This window comes from Phyllobates terribilis, unplaced genomic scaffold (assembly GCF_046119375.1).
Source record: "Phyllobates terribilis strain yellow unplaced genomic scaffold, ASM4611937v1 Scaffold_12__6_contigs__length_324123572, whole genome shotgun sequence".
Classification (NCBI taxonomy): Eukaryota; Metazoa; Chordata; class Amphibia; order Anura; family Dendrobatidae; genus Phyllobates; species Phyllobates terribilis.
In genome coordinates, this window is record NW_027362772.1 from 9169219 (window position 1) to 9194410 (window position 25192).

At 47.6% G+C, this 25192-nt stretch overlaps 1 protein-coding gene across 1 annotated transcript; it reads left to right on the plus strand.

The window, feature by feature from the left end:
- Window positions 1-7170: 7170 nt before the first annotated feature.
- On the plus strand, window positions 7171-24112 carry LOC141171889 (gastrula zinc finger protein XlCGF66.1-like). The gene is made up of 6 exons (XM_073655527.1): window positions 7171-7231; window positions 23062-23211; window positions 23341-23442; window positions 23517-23640; window positions 23724-23821; window positions 24018-24112. Exons 2-5 carry the CDS (start codon window positions 23134-23136, stop codon window positions 23810-23812), a joined length of 393 nt encoding a protein of 130 aa, XP_073511628.1. The 5' UTR covers window positions 7171-7231; window positions 23062-23133; the 3' UTR covers window positions 23813-23821; window positions 24018-24112.
- Window positions 24113-25192: the final 1080 nt, after the last annotated feature.

Here is a 25192-nt window from a genome sequence, read left to right on the forward strand (position 1 = left end):
CGCTCTCATCTCTGTAAGTGGGAGAACTTGCACAATTGGGGGCTGACTAAATACTTTTTTCCCCCACAGTATACATATAATATATATACAAATATTTTCATGTGTGTGAGTGTGTAATATATATATATATATATATATATATTTATATATATATATATATATATATATAAAATGTGTGTATATAAGACCGTGTGCTTTGCTGGAGGGTGAAGGACTTTTCTCTGAACAGAAGCTCAGTCTGGGCAAATCAGAAGCAGATTTACAATAGTTGTGTAAAGGTGGTGTATACAACTCGTAAAACCAGTTCCCTTCTGTCATATCAGCTGAGGTTACCAGGGTTCATCATAGATCTTAAGCCCCCGTCTCACATAGCGAGATCGCTAGCGGTTTTGGTGACGCAACAGCGACCTCACCAGCGATGTCGCTATGTGTGACACTTTGCAGCGATCAGGCCCCTGTTGTGAGGTCGCTGATCGCTGCAAAGTGTCCTGGACCATTTTTTGGTCGTTGCCCTCCCGCTGGTCAGCACACATCGCTGTGTGTGACCAGCGATCAGGCTGGTAACCAAGATAAACGTCGGGTTACTAGGGGCACACGTGCCCCTAGTAACCCGTTGTTTATCATAGTTACCACTCTGCTACAGTGAGCGGGAGGTTACCGCTCACTTTAGCAGGCTCGTAACCATGATAAACAACGGGTTACTAGGTGCGCGTGTGCCCCTAGTAACCCGATGCTTACCATGGTTACCAGCCTGCTCCAGCAGGCTGGTAACCAGGAGCAGGACATCGTGGAAAGATTCTTTCCACGATGTCGCTGCTCCCCTGATTGTTGGTGAGCCTGCCTGTTTGACAGCTCACCAGCGACCACATAATGACGCAGCAACAATCCCTGACAGGTCGTATCGTTGTCGGGATCGCTGCAGCGTCGCTAAGTGTGACGGGGCCTTTAGTGATGGGGGGAAAATGGGAGAATACAATAGGCTGGTGATATCAGTCCCCCACATCGGGGGCTGGAGATACCCCTCTTGGACTGGATGTAAAATCACAAGACACATGTGCTGTCTCTCTCTTACTCCATGGACACAATGACGACCATATCTGGTTGATACATTACAGACCAAAAGTTTGGACACACCTTCTCATTTAAAGATTTTTCTGTATTTTCATGACTATGAAAATTGTACATTCACACTGAAGGCATCAAAACTATGAATTAACACATGTGGAATTATATACTTAACAAAAAAGTGTGAAACAACTGAAAATATGTCTTATATTCTAGGTTCTTCAAAGTAGAAGGGAAGGACCAAATGTATGACGATGGGAAAATGGGGGAACCCAACAACTAGGGAAAATGAGAGAGGAGACCCCCTAGGCAGATCTTACAACACCCTGACTCCCCTATCGTCCCTAATCACCAAGAAACTCCAAGAAGAAACTAGCTGACTGCTAGAACTCCAGGCCTGAACAGAGGAAAATAGTTCACCGGTGACTCTCTGGAGACACTGTGGGTTTTTAAATATCAAGCAAGGGTGTGTCAATTAGCAGCAGAAAGAGGAGATCACTGCTGGGTCCTAGCGAGAGAAGAATAGCACTACACTACAGGGATGAAAGAATCAAAAAGGTGTCTGCAAAGCCAAGCGCAGCGACCTTCTACAGCTGGATCCAGAATGACTCTGTCAAGACACCCATGACACCCTCCCAGAATGTTAGACATAATTATTCCAGCAGCCTTTACGCCCATCGTGGGGGCGGAATAATAACAAATGTGGGATTAGAGGCTTAGAATACATAGGGGCGTGATGGATTCTAAGTCTTTGTATGAAATAGAATAAAAATGATAACAAAGATGGACGGGCACATTGGGAGATGAGAGGAAATAGGATGGGGTTTATTGATAATTACTATTTCATCCTTATTACTACTAACACTGAATGACTGCGGAGGTTGGCACCCTAAGAAGTCCATAGTCTAAAGAAAAGACTTAGAATTCATCATGTCCCTTTGTATTCTAAACCTCTAATACCAGAGGAATATCGTTTCCTAAGTGGGGTCACTGTAGTGGGAGAGGGAGTCTGCTGTTTTGGCAGCTACACACAATATTCCAGACAAATCAGCAATCCAGAAACCATATACCGTGGATACGGAAAGTATTCAAACTCCTTTAAATTTTTCACTCTTTGTTTCATTGCAGCCATTTGGTAAATTCTAAAAAGTTCATTTTTTTCTCATTAAAGTACACTCTGCACCCCATCCTGACTGAAAAAAACAGAAATGTAGAAATTTTTGCAAATTTATTAATAAAGAAAAACTGAAATATCACATGGTCATAAGTCTTCAGACCCTTTGCTCAGGCACTCATATTTAAGTGACATGCTGTCCATTCCTTGTGATCCTCCTTGAGATGGTTCTACTCCTTCATTAGAGTCCAGCTGTGTTTAATTAAACTGATAGGACTTGATTTGGAAAGGCACACACCTGTCTATATAAGACCTCACAGCTTACAGTGCATGTCAGACCAAATGAGAATCATGAGCTCAAAGGAACTGCCCAAGGAGCTCAGAGACAGAATTGTGGCAAGGCACAGATCTGGCCACGGTTACAAAAGAATGTCTGCATTACTTAAGGTTCCTAAGAGCACAGTGGCCTCCATAATCCTTAAATAGAAGAAGTTTGAGACCAGCAGAAGTCTTCCTAGACCTGGTCGTCCAGCCAAACTGAGCAATCGTGGGAGAAGAGCCTTGGTGAAAGAGGTAAAGAAGAACCCCAAGATCACTGTGGCTGAGCTCCAGAGATGCAGTAGGGAGATGGGAGAAAGTTCCACAAAGTCAACTATCACTGCAGCCCTCCACCAGTCGGGCCTTTATGGCAGAGTGGCCCAACGGAAGCCTCTTCTCAGTGCAAGACATATGAAATCTGTTATGATCTGCTACAGGGACTAAGGAAAGACAGGAGAACTGTCCCTACAATAGAACTAAACTAGATCCCTACGATGTAACGGGGAACCTGATCCTGCGATCAGACCCGCTAAAGTCCTCGGCTAGTCTGAACGAAGACCTATAGATGTGAGGGAGGGATCCCTACAAGAACTAGGGACTGGGATAAGTTGGACACCTCCTAGCAGAAATAGTAGCAGTCAAAGACAAACACACAACAAAAAGCATAGAGGTCAGAAGACCTAGCAAAACTAACAGAGAACGGCAACAGAGCACCAAGCTAGCTCAAGAGTAGTAAATACAATGAAGTCCAGCAAGACCAGGAGGGCGGAGCCGGATTAAATAGGCAAAAATGGTCATGTGACCAGCAAACTAAAAAAAAACTAACAGGAGAGTTCTAACAAAATCCCGCATAGAGTTTGCTCAAAAACACATGAAGGACTCCCAGACTATGAGAAATGAGATTCTCTGGTCTGATGAGATGAAGATAGAACTTTTTGGTGATAATTCTAAGCGGTATGTGTGGAGAAAGCCAGGCACTGCTCATCACCTGCCCAATACAATCCCCACAGTGAAACATGGTGGTGGCAGCATCATGCTATTGGGGTGTTTTTCAGCTGCAGGGACAGGACAACTGGTTGCAATTGAAGGAAACATGAATGCGGCCAAGTACAGAGATACCCTGGATCAAAACCTCTTCCAGAGTGCTCTGGACCTCAGACTTGTCCGAAGGTTCACCTTCCAACAAGACAATGACCCTAAGCACACAGCTAAAATAACAAAGGAGTGGCTTCAGAACAATGCTGTGACCATTCTTTACTGGCCCAGACAGAGCCCTGACCTAAACCCAATTGAACATCTCTGGAGAGACCGGAAAACGGCTGTCCACCAACGTTCACCGTCCAACCTGACGGAACTGGAGAGGATCTGCAAGGAAGAATGGCAGAGGATCCCCAAATCCAGGTGTGAAAAACTTGTTGCATCATTCCCAAGAAGACTCATGGCTGTATTAGCTCAAAAGGGGGCTTCTACTCAATACTGAGCAAAGGGTCTGAATACTTATGACCATGTGATGTTTCAGTTTTTCTTTTTTAATAAATTCGCAAAAATTTCTACATTTCTGTTTTTTTCTCAGTTCAGATGGGGTGCAGAGTGTACTTTAATGGGAAAAAAATTAACTTTTTAGAATTTACCAAATGGCTGCAATGAAACAAAGAGTGAAAAATGTAAAGGGGTCTGAATACTTTCCGTACCACTGTAGTGATTCTTCCCTTCCGAGCCGTGGAAGCGAGATCTTCTGCCACATTCTGGTGTCGCCTTATTGTTGAGAAACTGTTTTAAAAATTGTGTAGCCACCTATAAGCTATTCCTGCCCACAGTGCCCCCATCCAGCGAGTGTTTGAGAAAGGTTATTACACTGAAACGTCCCGATATTCACAACCAAGGATCACAATCTCATTTATCATTGCTGCGCGCTGTTTACTGCATCAATGGAGGGAATAGCTGAGATTCTCTATTACTGGGATCCAACTCCACTCGCTTCTCACACTCAGCAATGTCTGCACTCCAGACTATATACCCGAGGCATCGTACACTAACTACTTCTGTTGCATACGTTCTGCTCCATACACACACGGCTCCGCTCCGTACGCCTCGTACACACGGCTCCGCTCCGTACGCCTCGTACACACGGCTCCGCTCCGTACACCTCGTACACACACGCGGCTCCTCTCCGTACACCTCGTACACAAGGCTCCGCTCCGTACACCTCGTACACGCGCGGCTCCGCACCGTACACCTCGTACACGCGCGGCTCAGCTCCGTACACGCGCTGCTCCGCTCCGTACGCCTCGTACACACGCGGCTCCGCTCCGTACGCCTCGTACACGCACGGCTCCACTCCGTACGCCTCGTACACGCGCGGCTCCGCTCCGTACGCCTCGTACACGCGCGGCTCCGCTCCGTACGCCTCGTACACGCGCGGCTCCGCACGCCTCGTACACGCGCGGCTCCGCTCCATACGCCTCATACACGCGCGACTCCGCTCCGTACGCCTCGTACACGCGCGGCTCCGCTCCGTACGCCTCGTACACACGGGGCTCGGCTCCGTACGCCTCGTACACGCGCGGCTCCGTACAACTCGTACACGCGCGGCTCCGCACGCCTCGTACACGTGCGGCTCCACTCCGTACGCCTCGTACACGCGCGACTCTGCTCCGTACGCCTCGTACACGCGCGACTCTGCTCCGTACGCCTCGTACACGCGCGGCTCCGCTCCGTACGCCTTGTACACGCGCGGCTCCGCTCCGTATGCCTCGTACACGCGCGGCTCCGTACACCTTGCACACCCGAGGCTCCGCTCCGTACACCTTGCACACCCGAGGCTCCGCTCCGTACACCTCGTACACGCGCGGCTCTGCTCCGTACACCCCGCACACACGCGGCTCCGCTCCGTACGCCTCGTACACACGGCTCCGCTCCGTACGCCTCGTACACACGGCTCCGCTCCGTACACCTCGTACACACACGCGGCTCCTCTCCGTACACCTCGTACACAAGGCTCCGCTCCGTACACCTCGTACACGCGCGGCTCCGCACCGTACACCTCATACACGCGCGGCTCAGCTCCGTACACGCGCTGCTCCGCTCCGTACGCCTCGTACACACGCGGCTCCGCTCCGTACGCCTCGTACACACGCAGCTCCGCTCCGTACGCCTCGTACACGCACGGCTCCACTCCGTACGCCTCGTACACGCGCGGCTCCGCTCCGTACGCCTCGTACACGCGCGGCTCCGCTCCGTACGCCTCGTACACGCGCGGCTCCGCTCCGTACGCCTCGTACACGCGCGGCTCCGCTCCGTACGCCTCGTACACACGGAGCTCGGCTCCGTACGCCTCATACACGCGCGGCTCCGTACAACTCGTACACGCGCGGCTCCGCTCCGTACACCTCGCACACCCGCGGCTCCGCTCCGTACGCCTCGTACACGTGCGGCTCCGCTCCGTACGCCTCGTACACGCGCGGCTCCGCTCCGTACGCCTCGTACACACGGGGCTCGGCTCCGTACGCCTCATACACGCGCGGCTCCGTACAACTCGTACACGCGCGGCTCCGCTCCGTACACCTCGCACACCCGCGGCTCGGCTCCGTACGCCTCGTACACGTGCGGCTCCACTCCGTACGCCTCGTACACGCGCGGCTCCGCTCCGTACGCCTCGTACACGCGCGGCTCCGCTCTGTAAGTCTTGTACACGCGCGACTCTGCTCCGTACGCCTCGTACACGCGCGGCTCCGCTCCGTACGCCTCGTACACGCGCGGCTCCGCTCCGTATGCCTCGTACACGCGCGGCTCCGTACACCTTGCACACCCGAGGTTCCGCTCCGTACACCTTGCACACCCGAGGCTCCGCTCCGTACACCTCGTACACGCGCGGCTCTGCTCCGTACACCCCGCACACACGCGGCTCCGCTCCGTACGCCTCGTACACGCGCGGCTCTGCTCCATACGCCTCGTCACACGCGGCTCCGCTCCGTACACCTCGTACACGCGCGGCTCCGCTCCGTACACCTCGTACATACGCGGCTCCGCTCCGTACACCTCGTACACATGGCTCTGCTCCGTACACCTCGTACACGCGCGGCTCCGCTCCGTACACCTCGTACACGCGCGGCTCCGCTCCGTATACCTCGTACACGCGCGGCTCCGCTCCGTACACCTCGTACACATGGCTCTGCTCCATACACCTCGTACACGCGCGGCTCCGCTCCGTACACCTCGTACATGCGCGGCTCCGCTCCGTACACCTCGTACACGCGCGGCTCCGCTCCGTACACCTCGTACACGCGCGGCTCTGCTCCGTACACCTCGTACACGCGCGGCTCCGCTCCGTACACCTCGTACACGCGCGGCTCTGCTCCGTACACCTCGTACACGCGCGGCTCCGCTCCGTACACCTCGTACACGCGCGGCTCCGCTCCGTACACCTCGTACACACACAGCTCTGCTCCGTACACCTCGTACACGCGCGGCTCTGCTCCGTACACCTCGTACACGCGCGGCTCTGCTCCGTACACCTCGTACACGCGCGGCTCTGCTACATCCACACTGTAAACCCCTCCTGACCCCACACATAAACTTCAGCTCATCCAGCACCATGACAACCAGCACAGCAGAGTCCTGCATCCACTGAGGCCCCTGATCATGTGATCCCTGACTCCTCCCCTCCTGTGACCTCATCACAGGTCCTGTGCGCACACAACAGCCATATATGTGGTGGCGGCTCTGCAGGTGGAGGTATGTGGAGACCCCATTACTGGGTGCAGGGGGCATTAACCCCTTCAGCACAGAGGCTCTTTTGGGGTCTTGTGTTGCCCCTTTATAAGAATCATAAGGTTTCTGTTCTGTTTCCTGTAATAGATACATACGACCCAACTATGGAGACAGGAAGGGGGGAAACGTATTGTTCTCATAGTACAGGACCCCCACAGTGTAATGCCCCCATTATACCCCTTATGCAGGATGTATGATGCCCCCACACAGTGTAATGCCCCCATTATGCCCCTTATGCAGGATGTATGATGCCCCCACACAGTGTAATGCCCCCATTATGCCCCTTATGCAGGATGTATGATGCCCCCCACACAGTATAATGCCCCCATTATGCCCCTTATGCAGTATGTATGAAGCCGCTACAGTACCGCCTGAGGTCCTGCAGTTGGAATAATCCCTCTGGAGTTGGTTTTCCCTTTGCCTGCTCCCCTCCATGTAGACCCTCGAGCATGTATACATGCATGTAGGGGAGCGGCCGGCCTTACTAGATATCGAGGCTTTGTACAGTAATATACGGCCTGAGGATGGTATCAGAGGAGTAAGACATTTCTTTTAATCGAGATCAATACAGTGTAGCAGACATAATGACTTCATGGAGGATCTTCTAAAATTCACTCTTACTTGTAACTACTTTCTTATTGACAGGCAGTACTTCCTCCAGCTCAGGGGTACTGCGATGGGGAGCCGCTGTGTCCCCTCATATGCTAACCTATGCCTGGACTGGTGGGAGGAAACCACAATATTCTGAGATGATTATAAGTGTGGGATCCATATACTGGGGTATGGTACAAATATATTGACTACATTTTTATCATCTGGTCGGGGACGAGTGAACAATCTTTTTAATTTGTCAGGGAACTCTGCATCAATAGAGTAGGCCTTAGATTTACATCTGAATTTAATTATAATAATAATAATAATATTTTTTATTTTTATATCACCAACATATTCCACATCACTTTACAATTTTAGGGGGGACTTATACAGACAATACAGACTTTACAGAATAAGCATAACTCAGATGTTAAAAGGAGTGAGGGTCGCAAGCTTACAGTCTATAAGGAAATAGGGGAGACACAAAGGTAAAATGTACATATATTCTATAATACAGCCTTAATATACTAAATAGGGTAAGTACATAACACTACATGAACTGGTCGCCAGCCAGTATGTGTACAGTACAGACAGAGGCTAATCAGTGCATGGATTGTATGAGCATGATTTTGAAGAAAATTTTAATATGGCCCAAACTGGGACAGTTAGATAGTGTGTTGAGGTGATAGGCCAGTCTAAAGAAATGGGTTTTTATGGCACACTTAAAACTCTCCTTATTGGGCATTAATCGAATTATCCTGGGTAGTGCATTCCAAAGAATTGGTGCAGCATGTGAGAAATCTTGGAGATGGAAGTGGGAGGTTCGGATTACAGAGGATTTTAGTTTAAAGTTAGTAGCAGAGCGGAGGGCACGTGAAGGGTGGTAGACTGAGACGAGGGAGGAGATGTAGGGGGGTACTGAAGCATAGAGCGCTTTGTGGGTGAGAGTGATACGTTTATATTGAACTCTGTATTGGATGGGCAACCAGTGCAATGGCTGGCACAGGGAAGAGGCATCGGTGTAGCGGTTGGCGAGGAATATGATCCTGGCTTCTGCATTCAGGATGGATTTGAGAGGGGAGAGTTTAGAAAGAGGGAGACTGATTAGTAGAGAGTTGCAATAGTCTAGACGAGAATGAATAAGAGCTACAGTAAGAGTTTTTGCAGAGTCAAAGGTAAGAAAATTTCTGAATCTAGAGATGTTTTTGAGGTGTAGATGACACGAGCGAGTGAGTGATTTGATATGAGGAGTGAAGGAAAGATCTGAATCAAGTATGACCCCAAGACAAGCGGGCATGTTGCTGGTGAGTAAAGGTGGAGCCACAAACGGAAATGGCAATATCGGGCACAGGTAGGTTAGTGGAGGGAGGAAATATGAGTAGTTCAGGTTTTGACAGATTCAATTTTAGATAGAGGAAAAACATAATGTTAGAGACAGCGTAAAGACAATCACTGTTGTTTTGTAATAAGTCAGGGGTGATGTTTGGAGAAGAGGTGTATGATTGGGTCATCAGCATAGAGATGGTACTGAAAACCTAATCTGCTGATTGTCCAATAGGAGCGATGTATAAGGAGAAAAGAAGGGCGCCTAGGACATCCTTGAGGAACCCTGACAATAAGGGGAAGGAGAGAAGAAGAGGAGCCAGCAAAAGATACAGTGAAGGAGCGGTCAGAGAGTTAGGAGGAGAACCAGGAGAGGACAGTGTCCTTGAGGCCGATAGAGCGGAGCGTAGTGAGGAGGAGCTGGTGGTCCACAGTGTCGAATGATTCAGAGAGATCAAGAGAATCAGCAGGGAGTAGTGACCATTAAATTTAGCTGTTAGTAGATCATTAGGGACTTTAGTGAGGGCAGTTTCAGTAGAATGTAAAGAGCGGAAGCCAGATTGTAAAGGGTCAAGAAGAGAGTTATCTGAGAGATAGCGGATTAGGAGTGGACCAGGCGTTCCAGGAGTTTAGAGATAAAGGGAAGATTGGAGACAGGTCTGTAGTTAGCAGCACAGTTCTGGTCCAGGGATGGTTTTTTTCTTCTTCTTCCGTGACTGGTTCGAAGTCAGAAAATGAGCAAGATGCAGTGTGGGAGGGAGGAGCATGCATTACATTTGAGGATTGGGAGAAAAGTTTGTGTCGGATATGGTTAATTTTCTCTTTGAAATAATTGACCAGATCGTCAGCGCTGAGGTCGGTGGTTGGGGCCTGTGCTGTTTGATTGAGGAGAGAGTGAAAAGTGTCAAACAGGTGTTTTGGCTTATTGGGCCGTGAGATGATGAGGTTGTTAAAGTAGGTTTGTTTGGAGAGGTGAAGCGCAGAGTTATAGGTTTTAAGCATACATTTATAATTGAGGAAATCTTCAATTAGATTTTCTCCACAGCCGTTCAGCACGCGTGGAGCACCGCTGGAGAAGACGTGTTTACAGCGTGTGCCAGGGTTGTCCTCATCTGCGCCGAGTTGTTCTCTATGTAGGAGGTGCAGCTTCATCCAGGGAGCATTGCAATGTTTCGTTATAATGCTTCAGTGCAGAGTCAGGACATGAGAGGGAGGAGATTGGGCCAATGATGTTTGCAACGTTTTCATAAATTTCTGGGTGTTAATGGATTGTATATTTCTGTAGGTGTGGAAAGTGGGGGTGTCCTGAGCAGGGAGACAGTCCTTGACAGAGAATGAATGAAGGTTGTGATCAGAGAGTGCAAGAGGAGCGTTAGTAAAGTCATGTATTGAACAGAGCCGGGCGAAGATCAAGTCAAGAGTATTTCCATTTTCATGTGTAGGAGAATTAGCATGTTGTGAAAAGCCGAAGGAGGAAGTTAGAGATAAAAGATGAGCGGCAGATGGGGAGACGGAATCGCCAATTGGGATGTTAAAGTCTCCCATGATGAGGGTGGGGATGTCATAGGATAGAAAATTTGGAAGCCAAGTGGCAAAATGATCCACAAACTGACGGGAGGGGCCCGGAGGGCGATACACAACCGCCACTCGCAGGGAGAAGGGCCAGTAGAGTCTGACTCTGTGGGCCTCAAAAGAAGGGAAGATAAGTGAGGGTGCTGGGGGGATAACCTGAAAAGTACATTTTGTTTAAAGGGGCAGACCAACACTAATTATTACCTGTTGACGTTCCTGTATGTACTGATCAAGAAAGATTGAAATGGGACCCTAGGGACACTCATCTACCATAAACCTTCAAGCACTAATAAACTATTAAAGTGGGATAACCATCACCCCCATCCCCATATTAAGAGGAAAACCAAAGGGCCAATTTTTACAGTTGAGAAGGTACTGCTCGAATGTCACAGATTTTAATATACAGGCAATAGACCTGAACACCAGATTAAGGGATAATGGGTACTCATGGTACATTTTCGATTCCGCATCATCATTTGCAGAAAAATGGGAGAGAGAGACACTCCTTCATACCAATCCAAGAGATCAAGAAGAAGATTGGACTACACGAGTAAGAAAAACTTATGACAAACAGAGTGACTGTATCTTTCATATCCTCAGAAAACACTGGGATATACTTGTGGTCGACCCGGACCTGAGGGTGCTGTGGAATCTACTCCCACAATAACTTTCAGAAAGGGTTGGTCAATTAGGGACCATTTAGTGCACAGTGTCTATAAAACACCTGCAACCAAGGGGACCTGGTTAGATAGAAGACTCTGTGGTTTCTTTAGATCTAGGGAATGTTGTACATGTAATTGGATGAGACAATGTAAATCTTTCTCAAGTTTCTCCATGGTTAAAATCTTTTTCCAGTGGGATTATTCCAGCTGTAAAACCTCAGGACTAGTATATATGGCCACATGCACCTGCCCCCTAGAATATGTAGACAAGATCAAGAGGGAGTCTAGGAGGAGAGTAGGGGAGCATTTGGGCGATATACGCCATGGTCGGGAGATCTCATTAGTGAGACACATAAACAGTGCACATCGAGGTGAACCCGGAGACCTCTCCTCCTTTTCTATCATTGTGGTGGTTAAACCCAATGTGAGAGGAGGTGATCACAATAGATGTATCCTCTGAAAGGAAAGTGAGTGGATTGTTAGACTGGATTCTCGAGCCCCTAAGGGACTCAATGAGCAAATTTCCTATGCCTGTTTTGTGTGACTACAGCCCCATTCTGGATTATATTTTTGGATTTTATGCTCTACCCATTGCTAGTCAGTTGGGGTTCACATATTGTTGTACTTCATCGAGATAGCTGAGCTTCTATATCAGAATTATTACTTATCAATTATATTCCACTTATATTGTTTCGTCATTAACAAGTGTGGTGATCCTTGTGTATCTCTAATTGTGCAATAGAGGTCAAATTTGACCATTTAGGAATATACTGTGGGCCACTATCCCATATTTTTTGTGGTGATAAAGTAGATCTACATGCCTATTACATGATGGGAGGATGTGCAGTACTTGTTTTTAGTTTCCCATGACGCTGATATCAGAGATAGGACTTTTCTATGTTGGTGGTATGCAATCCAATACCATATGCGATCCGGAGTGGTACGCATGTTTCCGGACATGCGCATGCGCAGATAGGAGACCGTGATGCACTCCGGCATGGAACGCACATGTCCGGGCACGTTTGAGCTTTCTTCCCGCCCGTTGTTTTGTGCTGGATTGTGGGGCGTTCTTGAGAATTTATTTTTGTTCCATCTTTCTTTAGTTGATCCCACTGATGCATCAGATAAGTCCTCAGAGAATTATAATTAGAGGAACCCATGGACACATTAGGATTTGTGAAGCTGACCTCCGCTCTCCTCTATTTCCTTTGAATTTATTGTGTGACCGGTATTTCAGAACAGTAGCTCCTGGTTTGTTTCATTTCCATGTGTAAATTGAATTTGACTCGTAGTCTTTGATATCTCTCTCAAACGTAGTTTTTTTGATGTGTGAGATAGCATCCTCCAGACTTTGTAAATTCTTTTGCATATTTTGTTTGAGTTTTGGATCCAAAAAGGCTTCTACACCAGGCGGAATAAGCAAGAAACTAATATCAAACGCAATGTAACTTGGTTATCCTATAAGGGTTTTTTTAAACGTGGACATACACCCTGTAAAGCATGCAACTATGTTAATAAAACCAACACATTTGAAGAAAACCAAACGGTACAGCAATTTTCAATACACAATTTCATCAATTGTACCACTATAGGGGGTCATTTATTTAATAGAGTGTATAGAGAGTTAACTACAATACGTGGGATGCACATCAGGTCCGCTAAAAAAATGTATTAGAAGACATTAATCTATTAAGATATTTGGCAGTCGGCACCACACAATCTAAATCACTGAAATATGATACGGGGTGCAATGGTAACTGTGCACCAAAGCACATAAAGAAGTAGGTAGAGAAAAGCTTGCACAGTGAGATAATGCACACCCAAAAATAATAAGAATTACTACAAATAATAAATAAAATAGCAACTTTATTTCATGTAGGGACACACAAGTGGTTAAAAAACATACGACCCCTGACGAAGCTACTGTAGAAGCGATACAGGTAGGGCATAGATACCTACGGAGGGTTTCCACTGTAGAGGGGTAAGCCCTACGCGTATCGCTACTACAGTATCTTCGTCAGGGGCTGTATTTCTCTTGCTGATCAAAACGGTCATAGTATTTGTATAATCCTGAATGCTGAATTCTATTTGTTTGGAAACAATCATGTTTACTGTGCTAATGACAAATTGTACTAAGTCAGCTGAAAGTTTATTTACAACAGCCCCTGTGATACCAACTATGTAAATAGATTAGCTCAAACAATGATAGGTGATCCCTGCACCTTTACCTCTTTTACCTGGGCTTTATGACCTCACACAGATGTAAATATAAACAGGGGTGTCTGTAATGCTGTAGACAGAATGAAATTTGGGACAGAGAATCACGGAACATCAGAAGGACTTTGGAAGGAGAATGGGAGACATCCTTCAGGAAAGTAGATGGATTGCATGGCATCTAAAGAGACACAGATTTGTATTCTACATGATTCTAGTCTAAGGGTATCAGCCCTCACTGGAAAGTTTCACATCTGCTCCATTAACCATCAGAGAGACCATGGATACTTTTGGGAAGTCCAGGAGAGGACGAAAAAGTCACTTGGCCCCATGGATATGCTGTTTTGGTGTTACTAGGAGGGACCCACCGGTCACCTAGAACCCATGGAGACATTTGGAGTTGCCAGGAGGGACCCACCGGTCGTCTGGTCCCATGGAAACTCTCGGAGAGGCCAGGATGGGACCATCGGGTCTCCTGGTCTTGTACCTCGATGTACTGTTGACTTCCTAAGCTTGCCGCTACCTTCTCTCTGTGGGGGCCAGCCAGAAGCGGAGGGCCACTGGTTGAGGTAGTTGGCCCTGGAAGTCTCCAAAGTCGCAGCTGTTCTATCCCAGGCGGGCGGAGAAGGAAGGGTGAGACTGTGTAATGTTGTACCATCTTGGGTATTTGCTGGATAGTTCTGTAATGTCTGCTTTGTGGTTCAATAAAGTATTACCAAGCTGTTTTACCCTCACCCTGTGTTGTTTGAGTAGCATTACGCCCACAGAAGACCCCGGGTCTTCACAGTCCCTGACCAGGGCGGCTCATGCTGTGTTCTTCAGACAAGGTGCATTAAATAAACAGTGAGCTGACCTCCCTCTCCATTTTCTCATTATATGCATGTTTTCCTTATAGAAACAAATATTTATTTTTGCTAAAACTGTGATATTTTCACTTTAAAATTTTTTTAAACCTTTTTTTATAAACTTTTTAAAATAACTCTCATTAGTGCGATCATACAACACAGAAGCCTTTGATTGCTCAGGTGATGCACTGTACTACAGTAGTGCCGTGTATTATCACTGCCTGTCAGTGTAATACTAACTGCCCCATACACATGAGATAAGTATTGGCTGAATGATCATTTGGCAGACGGCTATCTCTCCAGACTCCCCCATACACAAATATTCCAGCTTTCCTGTGGTTTGTATGACTGACTGCATCTGTAGGGAGGTCCCCAAATACATTATATAGTCGTCCAAAATCAGTGCTTCCATGTAACTTTAGTCTAATGTTTATGGAGGCGTTAAAAAGTAAGTTATGGAACTCTGCCTCTGGCCCGGCCTAATAGACTTTTGTACATTACATGCCCAGTACTTGGGGGAGGAGGGCATTCAGCCGAACTCTGTCACACCTTCTTAGATGCCATGTTTACTTTTTGCAGGAGCAAGTGGTTAAACTGCCAGGGATTTTATTGCAGCCGCACCTCTGACATCCCTGAGGTGTACATCTATGTTCTGGTGCCCAAAAGAGTTCATAACTAGTGTTGAGCGATACCTTCCGATATCGGGAAATATCGGATCGGATTGGATCGGACCGATACCCAAAAAGTATCTGGTATCGCCGATTCTGATACCGGAAACCAATGCTAGTCAATGGGACAGAAATATCGGAATAAAAATAAACCCTTTCTTTCCTTGTAGGTTAATTCTACATGAAGGAAAACAATTAAGAATAATGTAGAATGTATTGGGGGAGGTGGGCGAGACAATAAAGGCATAGAGGTTTAGCCCAATCAAATGGAATAGCAGGAATTAATATTTTTTTTAAGACGTTCTGAGTTACGGAAATATTGACTATGTTAAGTATTTTTATATTTTGTCAGATATTTATGTTTCACTACTTCCATGCTCTTCACCTTCTTTTTTACTTCTCCCACACTTTCTCCTTCATCATCCTCCGCATCAGCATCTTTTTCATCCACTTCTTCACCTTCTTCATCTTCTTCTTCTTCACCTTCTTCGTATTATTCTTTATTTTTACATTCTTCATATTCTTCTTATTCAACTATTATTCTTCTTCATATTATACTTCTTCATCTTCATCTTCTTCATCATATTCTTATTTGTGACAGGCATTCCTGTAGTTGTTATCTATAAAAGTTTGAACATTACACCTTTCGTTCTGCCCGTCACAAAAAAATTACAACAGGATTTGTCCGCGTTCAGTTTGGCCTGCAGCAGCAGGTCTTTTCCAGGGGCACCACGAGGAGGAACGGACTCACCCCCATACACTGCTTAGTCATCTTCTGCTTATAATTTAGATATTATCTTTTGCTCTGATTTTTAGTCTTATGCTTAATGTTCTTCCGCTTTTTGTTCTGCAGCTTCTTGTACTTCTGCTTCTTGGTTTTCTGTCTCTTGTTCTTCTGTATCTTGGTGGTTGTCTTCTCTTCTTTGTCCTCTTGGTCAACTTCTTCAGGGTCATCTTCTTGGTCTTCTTCGGGGTGGTCTTCAGGGTCGTCGTCTTCGGGGTCCTCGTCTTCTTCGAGGTGGTCTTCAGGGTCCTCGTCTTCTTCGGGTTGGTCTTCAGGGTCCTCGTCTTCTTCGGGTTGGTCTTCGGGGTCCTCGTCTTCGGGGTCCTCGTCTTCATCGGGTTGGCCTTCAGGGTCCTCGTATTCAGGGTCCTCGTCTTCGGGGTCCTCGTCAGAGAGATCCAGAGTGATTACCAAGAACCATTTCAAAAAGCTTGAACTTGGAAATGTAGCAGAAGGTACAAGAAGGCTGAGGAACTATCGAGGACCAGCTGACGGTACTGGAACCCGGATGGGTAGCAGAAGGTACAAGAGCCAATGGAACTACCGAAGACCAGCTGACGGTACTGGAACTCGGTTACTAAGTAGGAGGTACCTGTGCCAGAAAGCACTGCCAAGGACCAGCAGACTTTGGTGGAACTTGGATACCGAGAAGGAGGCACCTAAGCCAAAGGCACTGCCGAGAACCAGCTGACGGTACTGGAACCCGGATGGGTAGTAGAAGGTACAAGAGCAAATGAAACTAACGAGGACCAGCTGACGGTACTGGAACCCGGATGGGTAGCAGAAGGTACAAGAGCCAATGGAACTACCGAAGACCAGCTGACGGTACTGGAACTCAGTTACTAAGCAGGAGGTACCTGTGCCAGAAAGCACTACCAAGGACCAGCAGACGTTGGTGGAACTTGGATACCGAGAAGGAGGCACCTAAGCCAAAGGCACTGCCGAGAACCAGCTGACGGTACTGGAACCCGGATGGGTAGCAGAAGGTACCCATGTAAAAAAAAGTTTCAAGGCCGCGAGCCGGCCACATTTACCAAAACCCACAGTCCTACAGGGGGTGCTTGTCCTATTGGCACTATGGAACCAGCCTTCATTGCCAGATCCCGCAGCCCACATAGGAGTCACCTAAACTGCAGGCACCTTAGAGTCGGCTAACCCGACCGCAACACGACAGTACAACGCATTGGAGGCAAAGTGACTTTGACACTACCCGGAAACAGCTGGCGTGCTGGAACCAGGCTGGGCAGTAGGGAGTACCCGTGCCAAAGACACTGCTGGGAAAAATCTGGCGGTGCTGGAACCCAGGGTAAATACTAAAAACAGAGGAGCCAGAGGTGTAATTGGAGCAAGTTTTAAATCAGTAGTACAGTGGATGTGGACAAAGCAGGAGAATTTGCCGGACACACAGCTGGGGATCAGCTGTCGTTACTGAACCCCAATAACACTGGAGCAAGCGTTGACTGTGCAGATGGCACTTTTGAGCAGCAACTAGCAGTGTTGGAGCCCAGGGTAAATACTAAAAACAGAGGAGCCTGAGGTGTAATTGGAGCAAGTTTTAAATCAGTAGTACAGTGGATGTGGACAAAGCAGGAGAATTTGCCGGCCACAGAGCTGGGAATCAGCTGACGTTACTGAACCCCAATAACACTGGAGCAAGCGTTGACTGTGCAGACGGCACTTCTGAGCAGCAACTAGCGGTATTGGAGCCCAGGGTAAATACTAAAAACAGAGGAGCCAGAGGTGTAATTGGAGCAAGTTTTAAATCAGTAGTACAGTAGATGTGGACAAAGCAGGAGAATTTGCCAGACACACAGCTGGGGAACAGCTGACGTTACTGAACCCCAATAACACGGCAGCAAGTGTTGACTGTGCAGACGGCACTTCCGAGTGCCAACTGGCGGTGTTGGAGCTCAGGGATAATACTGAAAACAGAGGAGCCAGAGGTGTAATTGGAGCAACTTTGAAATCTGTAGTAGTGAGAATGTGGACAGAGCAGGAGAAATTGCCGTCCGCACAGCAGAGGAACAGCTGACGTTACTGAACCCCAATAACACGGCAGCAAGTGTTGACTGTGCAGACGGCACTTCCGAGCGCCAACTGGCGGTGTTGGAGCTCAGGGATTACAGTTCAGGTGGTAGAAACATGAACACAACAGGAGACCTTGATACTGTTGCCAACCAATTATTTATTCTGTAAGAGGACTGGCAAATTCATGAGAGATCCAGGCCTTGTTCATTTTGAGAAAAGTAAGCCGGTCATTGTTATCGGAGGATAGTCGCATGCGACGGTCTGTTAGTACACCACCTGCGGCACTAAAGACGCGTTCCGATAATACACTAGCAGCAGGGCAAGCTAGCACCTCCAATGCATACTGACTAAGCTCTGGCCATGTATCCAGCTTACAGACCCAAAACTTGAAGGGAGAAGAGCCTTCTGGGAGTACACTGAGAGGGCAAGACATGTAGTCTGTCACCATCTGACGGAAACGTTGCCTCCTGCTGACTGGAGCCGTCTGTGATGCTGTAGATATTTGTGGCAGCGGGGACACAAAACTTTGCCACATTTCGGCCATACTGGTCTTGCCTTGTGCTGAGGCGCTGCTTCTGCTCCCTCTTTGTGCAGAGCTTTCTCCACTGCCTCAACGCACTGAGCTGCTTTGTAAAGCACTAGCAGCACTGCTCTCGGTTGGAATGGAGAACATGATGGAATGCACCAGTGCGTCTTGGTACTCCCGCATTTTACGCTCCCGGTTCAATGGTGTTATGAGGCTTTGTAAGTTGTCCCGGTAGCGACGATCTAGGAGGATGGACACCCAATAATCAGCCGTGTTGAGAATGTGGGCGATGCGGCGGTCGTTTCTCAGGCACTGCAGCATGAAATCAACCATGTGCTGCAGACTGCCAACTGGCCAAGAAACGCTGTCCCCTGCTTGAGGCTTGATCTCTGCCTGCTCTGCATCACCCCACCCTCGCTCTAGATACTGACTACTAGAGCATAGTGTACCTCCCTCCTCTGGACAGATGTCTTCCTCATCCATTGACTCCTCCTCATCCTCCTCACAAAGTGTCCCCTGCCTAGGCCTTTGTGAGGAACCACGTTGCGCAGACTGTAGAGAAGCAGATGGCATTTGTGACTCCTCATCCTCCACCTCTTCCAAAACCTTGTCCCTTAGTGCTTGAAGTGTTTTTTCAAGCAGGCAGATAAGGGGGATAGTTATGCTGACTAGTGCATCATCTGCACTCGCCATCCACGTGGAATAATTGAAGGCACGCAAAACGTGGCAAATGTCCTTCATAGAGGCCCACTCAGTGGTGGTGAAGTGATAACGGCGCGCACTGCGACTTGTTTGCTCCTGCTGCAGCTGGTACTCCATTACTGCTGCCTGCTGCGCACACAACCTCTCCAACATATGTAACGTTGAGTTCCACCTGGTGGGTAGGTCACATATGATGCGATGTTCCGGAAGACGTAATCGGCGCTGCAGAGCTGCAATGCGTGATCTTGCGTTGCTGGAACACCGCAAGTGAGCGCACTCTATGCGGACCTTGTGAAGCAGTGCATCAAGATCCGGATAGTTCCTCAAAATACTCTGCACGACCAAGTTGAGCACATGTGCCAGACATGGGATGTGAGTGAGGTTGCCTAGGCCCAGAGCTGCCACCAGATTTCGGCCATTGTCACACACTACCATGCCTGGCTGGAGATTCGCTGGCACAAACCACACGTCGCTCTGCTGCTTGATGGCATTCCAGAGCTCCTGCGCTGTGTGGCTTCGATTCCCCAAAGAAATAAATTTTAATACGGCCTGTTTAAGTTTGGCCACGGCTGTGCTCATATTGGTCATCATAACAGGGAACCGTTCACGGGTCGATGTGGAGGTAGACCGTGACGGCTCCTGCAGCGCTGATTCAGAGGAACTGGAGTATGAGGAGGAGTCAATGTGTACAGACTGGATTCCTGCAATCCTTGGAGTTGGCAGAACACGTACAGCACCACTCTCAAGATCTGTACCCGGCTCCACAACATTTACCCAATGGGCAGTGAGGGAAAGGTATCGTCCCTGTCCATGCTTACTGGTCCACGCATCGGTGGTCAGGTGGACCTTGCTACTGACGGCGTTTTGTAGCGCATGTTTAATTTTTCCCTCCACATGATGTTGCAGGGCAGGGACGGCTTGCCCGCTGAAATAAAAGCGGCTGGGCACGTTGTATTGTGGGACTGCCAATGCCATAAAGTTACGGAAGGTGTCAGTCTCCACCAGCCTGAATGATAGCATTTCAAGGGCCAGTAGTTTAGCAATGCCAGCATTCAGAGCCTGTACTCGGGGGTGGTTTGCCGAGTATGGGCGCCTTTTCTCCCATGCCTGTGCTAACGATGGCTGTAGACTGGCCTGGGAGTGTGAGGATGACTGGGAAAGTGGTGCTGTGGGTGGAGTTACACTGTGTCTCTGTACAACAGTGCCAGAGATTCTTCCATGGCGATCCTGTGAGGAAGCCGAACCAGCTGTGTGTGAGCTGGAGGAAGAGGCTACAACACGAGCTGAAGAGGTGGTAGGTGGCGCTGTAGGTTGGCCTAGGTCTTCAGTGTGTTTTTGTAACTCCACCACGTGCTTGGTCCGCACATGTTTCCACATATTTGTGGTATTGAGGTTGCTGACACTTTTCCCTGTTTTCACCTTCTGATTACACAGCTTGCATTTGACAAAGCAAATGTCATCTGCAACGGTGTCAAAAAAGGACCAGGCACTGCAAGTCTTGGGAGCGCCCGCTTTGGATTTTGGAAGAGCCATGCTCCTAATGGGTGCCGAAGTGGAGGCTACAGGCAACCAAGTCTGCCCCCTCCCTCTCCCTCCTTTTTGGGCTGTTCGGGGAATCTCTTCCTCAGAGCTGCTCCCACCACCTTCCTGTCCCTCACGCCATGATGGGTCAAGGACCTCATCATCTACACCACCCTCTTCAAACAACTGCTTCTCCTGGGTAGTCTCGACAGCACAGTACGCACCAGAAAGTGGCACCTGAGTCTCATCATCAGATGCGTACTGAGGTGTGCTGCTGAGCATAGGCACTGGCCCACCCGCCTCTTCAGATTCAGAGAGACAAAACGGTTGCGCATCACTGCATACTACCTCTTCTTCAAATTCTCAAATTCTGCTTGGCTGGCCCCCTCTTTCCAAGCCAAGAGATTCAGAGAACAGAAGTAGAGATGGCTCCTGTCCAGGGCTCTCTGACTGCCTGGGCAATTTGGCAGGTGGTGAAGAGACAGATGGGTGCTCTTCAGTGCTCAGGACCTGAGAGGATCTGAAACTAATTGAAGTCGATGTGTTAGCTGCCATCCATCCGACAACGGCTTCAATTTGGTCCTCCCGCAGCAGTGGGGTATGGCTAGCTCCTACAAAGCTGCACATAAAGGACTGTTCCCTGGTAAAACTGGGGGATGCTGAGTCACTGGTGCCCGCAGCAGGCACAGAATCCCCACGTCCTCTCACTGCAGGCACAGAATCCTCACGTCCTCTCCCTGCAGAAACTCCACGCCCACGACCACATGCCTTACTCCCTGCCTTCTTCATCTTGGTAGACTGATAAAGATAGGCAGAAAAGTACTAAGGGCTTAGTGTGCTTATTCCTGAACAGCTGCTAACAGGTATAAGAAACACTAATTTTATAAAGTGTGGACTAGACTTTAATATGAGCTAATGTGGCCTACACAACTGTAAAGTTGAGTGTTTGGTGAACTTTATTTAGGTTTTTTTTGTCACAAAAAGACACTGGATGTGCCCAAAGATGTAATACCGATAGTATCACAAACTTTTTGTAGCTATTACAATGTTGGAAGGTAACCTACAATGCAATAGATGAGGCTACAAAAAATAGGCTAATACTAATCTGGCTGGGGCTGCAGGGCACAATGCTGCAGAAAGGCTCCTTTAACTACTCCTATATAGTGTGTTTGGAACCACCACACTAATAGGAAAAATCAGGAAAAATTATGAATTGGCAAAAAAGGACAATGTATGAGGCAGTGACACACACTGAGTGCACTACAACCAGACGTGGCTGAAGCACACACTACAGGGTGAGCTGCACTCACACACAGAGACCTTGCAGACAGCGGTGAACAGTGCAGATGCAGAGCACTGTGCAGTAGCGCTGCAAGACAAAAAAAAATTCTCTTTCTACTCCTATATAGTGTGTTTGGAACCAATTTAGCTGAATACGGATGGAACCACCACACTAATAGGAGATATCAGGAAAAATTATGAATTGGCAAAAAAGGACAATGTATGAGGCAGTGACACACACTGAGTGCACTACAACCAGACGTGGCTGAAGCACACACTACAGGGTGAGCTGCACTCACACACACAGACCTTGCAGACAGCTGTGAACAGTGCAGATGCAGAGCACTGTGCACTAGCGCTGCAAGACCAAAAAAATTCTCTATCTACTCGTATATAGTGTGTTTGGAACCAATTTAGCTGAATACAGATGGAACCACCACACTAATAGGAGAAATCAGGAAAAATTATGAATTGGCAAAAAAGGACAATGTATGAGGCAGTGACGCACGCTGAGCGCACTACAACCAGACGTGGCTGAAGCACACACTACAGGGTGAGCTGCAGTCACACACACAGACCTTGCAGACAGCGGTGAGCAGCACAGAGAACTGTGCACTAGCGCTGCAAGGCACAGCGATTTATAAAGTAGCTTGGGTAAAGCAGAATAGACCAAATAGGTAGCTAAAACTGTCCCTCAGAACAACAGCGTCCTATCCCTAACTGAATTCACAGCAGAGTGAGCTCAAAATGGCGGCGGCGGCTTTTATAGTGCATCATGACATCATTTCAGCAGCCAATCACAGCCATGCCATTAGTTAAGATGCCTACATGCCTAACAGGGTGTGCCCACACTTCTTAGGATCCTCATTGGCTGAATAAAATGAAACTGGCTCATTGCATTATGGGAACTTCCGATTCCGGTATACAATATTGCAAAAGTATCGGAATTAAGTATCGGAATTCCGATACTGCGAATATCGGCCGATACCCGATATTTCAGTATCGGAATGCTCAACACTAATTATTATACAGGATTTTTATGATGTTACATCGGCTCATCTTCTTCTCATTCAGGTCTCTACAATACCGGATCCTCTCAGTGAAGATCGTCTATATAAGAAAATTTTCCTGATTTACCTATCAAAGATGGATATGGACAGGGACAAGATGGCGGAGAGGATATTACACCTCACCCTAGAGATCCTCTTCCGGCTTACTGGAGAGGTGAGAGATTCTGATGACGTCACATTACATCATTCTTATCTATGGGAATAACAAATGAACAGAACTGGAGAGGTGAGGACTCTGGAAATGTCTGTAGTGAGATTTATTAATGTGTCTCTCCATAACCAGAGATTAATGACGGGGCCTCCACCTCACCCCCTGATACATGAGGACATCAATGACCAGATCCTAGAACTCGCCTACAAGATGATTGAGCTGCTGACTGGAGAGGTGACACTGCTGGGACATTATACTGTAACGCTATAAAGGGATCGGGGAGATGACGGTATCATTGTATGTGTCAGGTTCCTATAAGGTGTCAGGATGTCGCCATCTATTTCTCCATGGAGGAGTGGGAGTATTTAGAAGGACACAAAGATCTGTACAAGGACGTCATGGTGGAGGTTCCCCAGCCCCTCACATCACCAGGTAATAGACAGGACTAAATACACACGGCCTATAATTATCTGTATGTAAAGAATGAATTCAGTCCCTGTATGTGTTTCCTCCAGATCTATCCAGTAAGAGGACAACACCAGAGAGATGTCCCCGTCCTCTTCTTCCTCAGGACTGTAAACAAGAAGATCCCAATGTTCCTTAGGATCATCAGGTAGATGGAGAGAAGGTGTCATGAGATCTCCCCTATGATGTGTAGACGGCTATAAAAGTCATGTCTTCAGTCTTGTTTTATCCACCATTATTGTGTTTTATACTTGTGTAATGAGAACGGTGGAGATGGCAGGATTAGAGCCGATCATACATTTGACTTCTCCATCTGTCTTTGACTTTTATAATATTTGTTTCAGGGTGAAGATCTGACCCATATTAATACTACAGAGACATATGTGAGGGGTGATGAGCGGTGTAAAGAGGAGATTCCTACATATGACTACCCAGGTGAGTAGTAACCATGAAATGTTGAGAAGTCTCAGATTTTTCTCAGTAATAGTGCTGGAGAACGCAGCACTACTGGACCAGGGTGCACAAGTAGGGTCCAAACCACATATAATATAAGAGGAACGTCGGCACTCAGGTAATGAATTTTAGCAAAAGCAATTTTAATTGCAGTCCACAGCAGAAAAAAAACAAAAACACGTTTCGGTCTATACGACCTTCATCAGTGTACCACTTGTTGGGAATGACAATAGGAAAGGAGGGTGAGGACGCAGTGTCTCAGGCACGTAATCCCTTAGGACCAGAAGACAGGGAGAATGGGCTAAGGGATCACGTGCCTGAGACACTGCATCCTCTAACCTGGTGAGTAGTGACCACTAAATTCTGAGAAGTCACAGATTCTTCTCAGTCACCGGCTGTGGCGGCTTTATCAGTCGTGTAGTCCGGCCGTATCACAATCTTGTGATCACCATTTTCCCTCTAGACCACAACATTCTCCTCCGTCCGAAAATATTCAATTTTCTTTGTGTAATTGTGAAATTCTATAGATCTTACAACCTGGAGGATCCACCTACCCCCTGGGATTAGTAGACGCTGACCGTTAACTGCCCAGATCTGTAAACTACAAAGCCAAATGACAGCTTACGTAGAAAGTGCTGGCAAGTGAGAAAATCACTTGAAGAAACATATTCTGATGGGCCTGTAAGAGAAAGCGGAGGGTAATGATGCTGTTGGCTTCCTCGATCTCTGATATCTTATTGGATGAATCTACCTTCTTTCCCTTCTGTGCTTCTGAATGTGCTCGTTTGGTGCCTACAAGACCAGGTCCAGTCTTTCGGGCCAAAGTTTGCTTTTTTGATCGATAACATTAAATGTGCAGTGAGGGACAAGTGTGAATTTCTGTACAATAACAACAGAGTTTCCCTTTATACTTTTCAATTTCTTTTAAAACCAACGAACTTCAAACAGGATCTTGATAAACTACATAAAAACATTACACCTGTGCCATGATATGTCTCTAAGCTGTGCGTGGCTGATGGCTGTAATATACATCTATTCACGCCTGCAGGAGATGTGGTGGCATGGC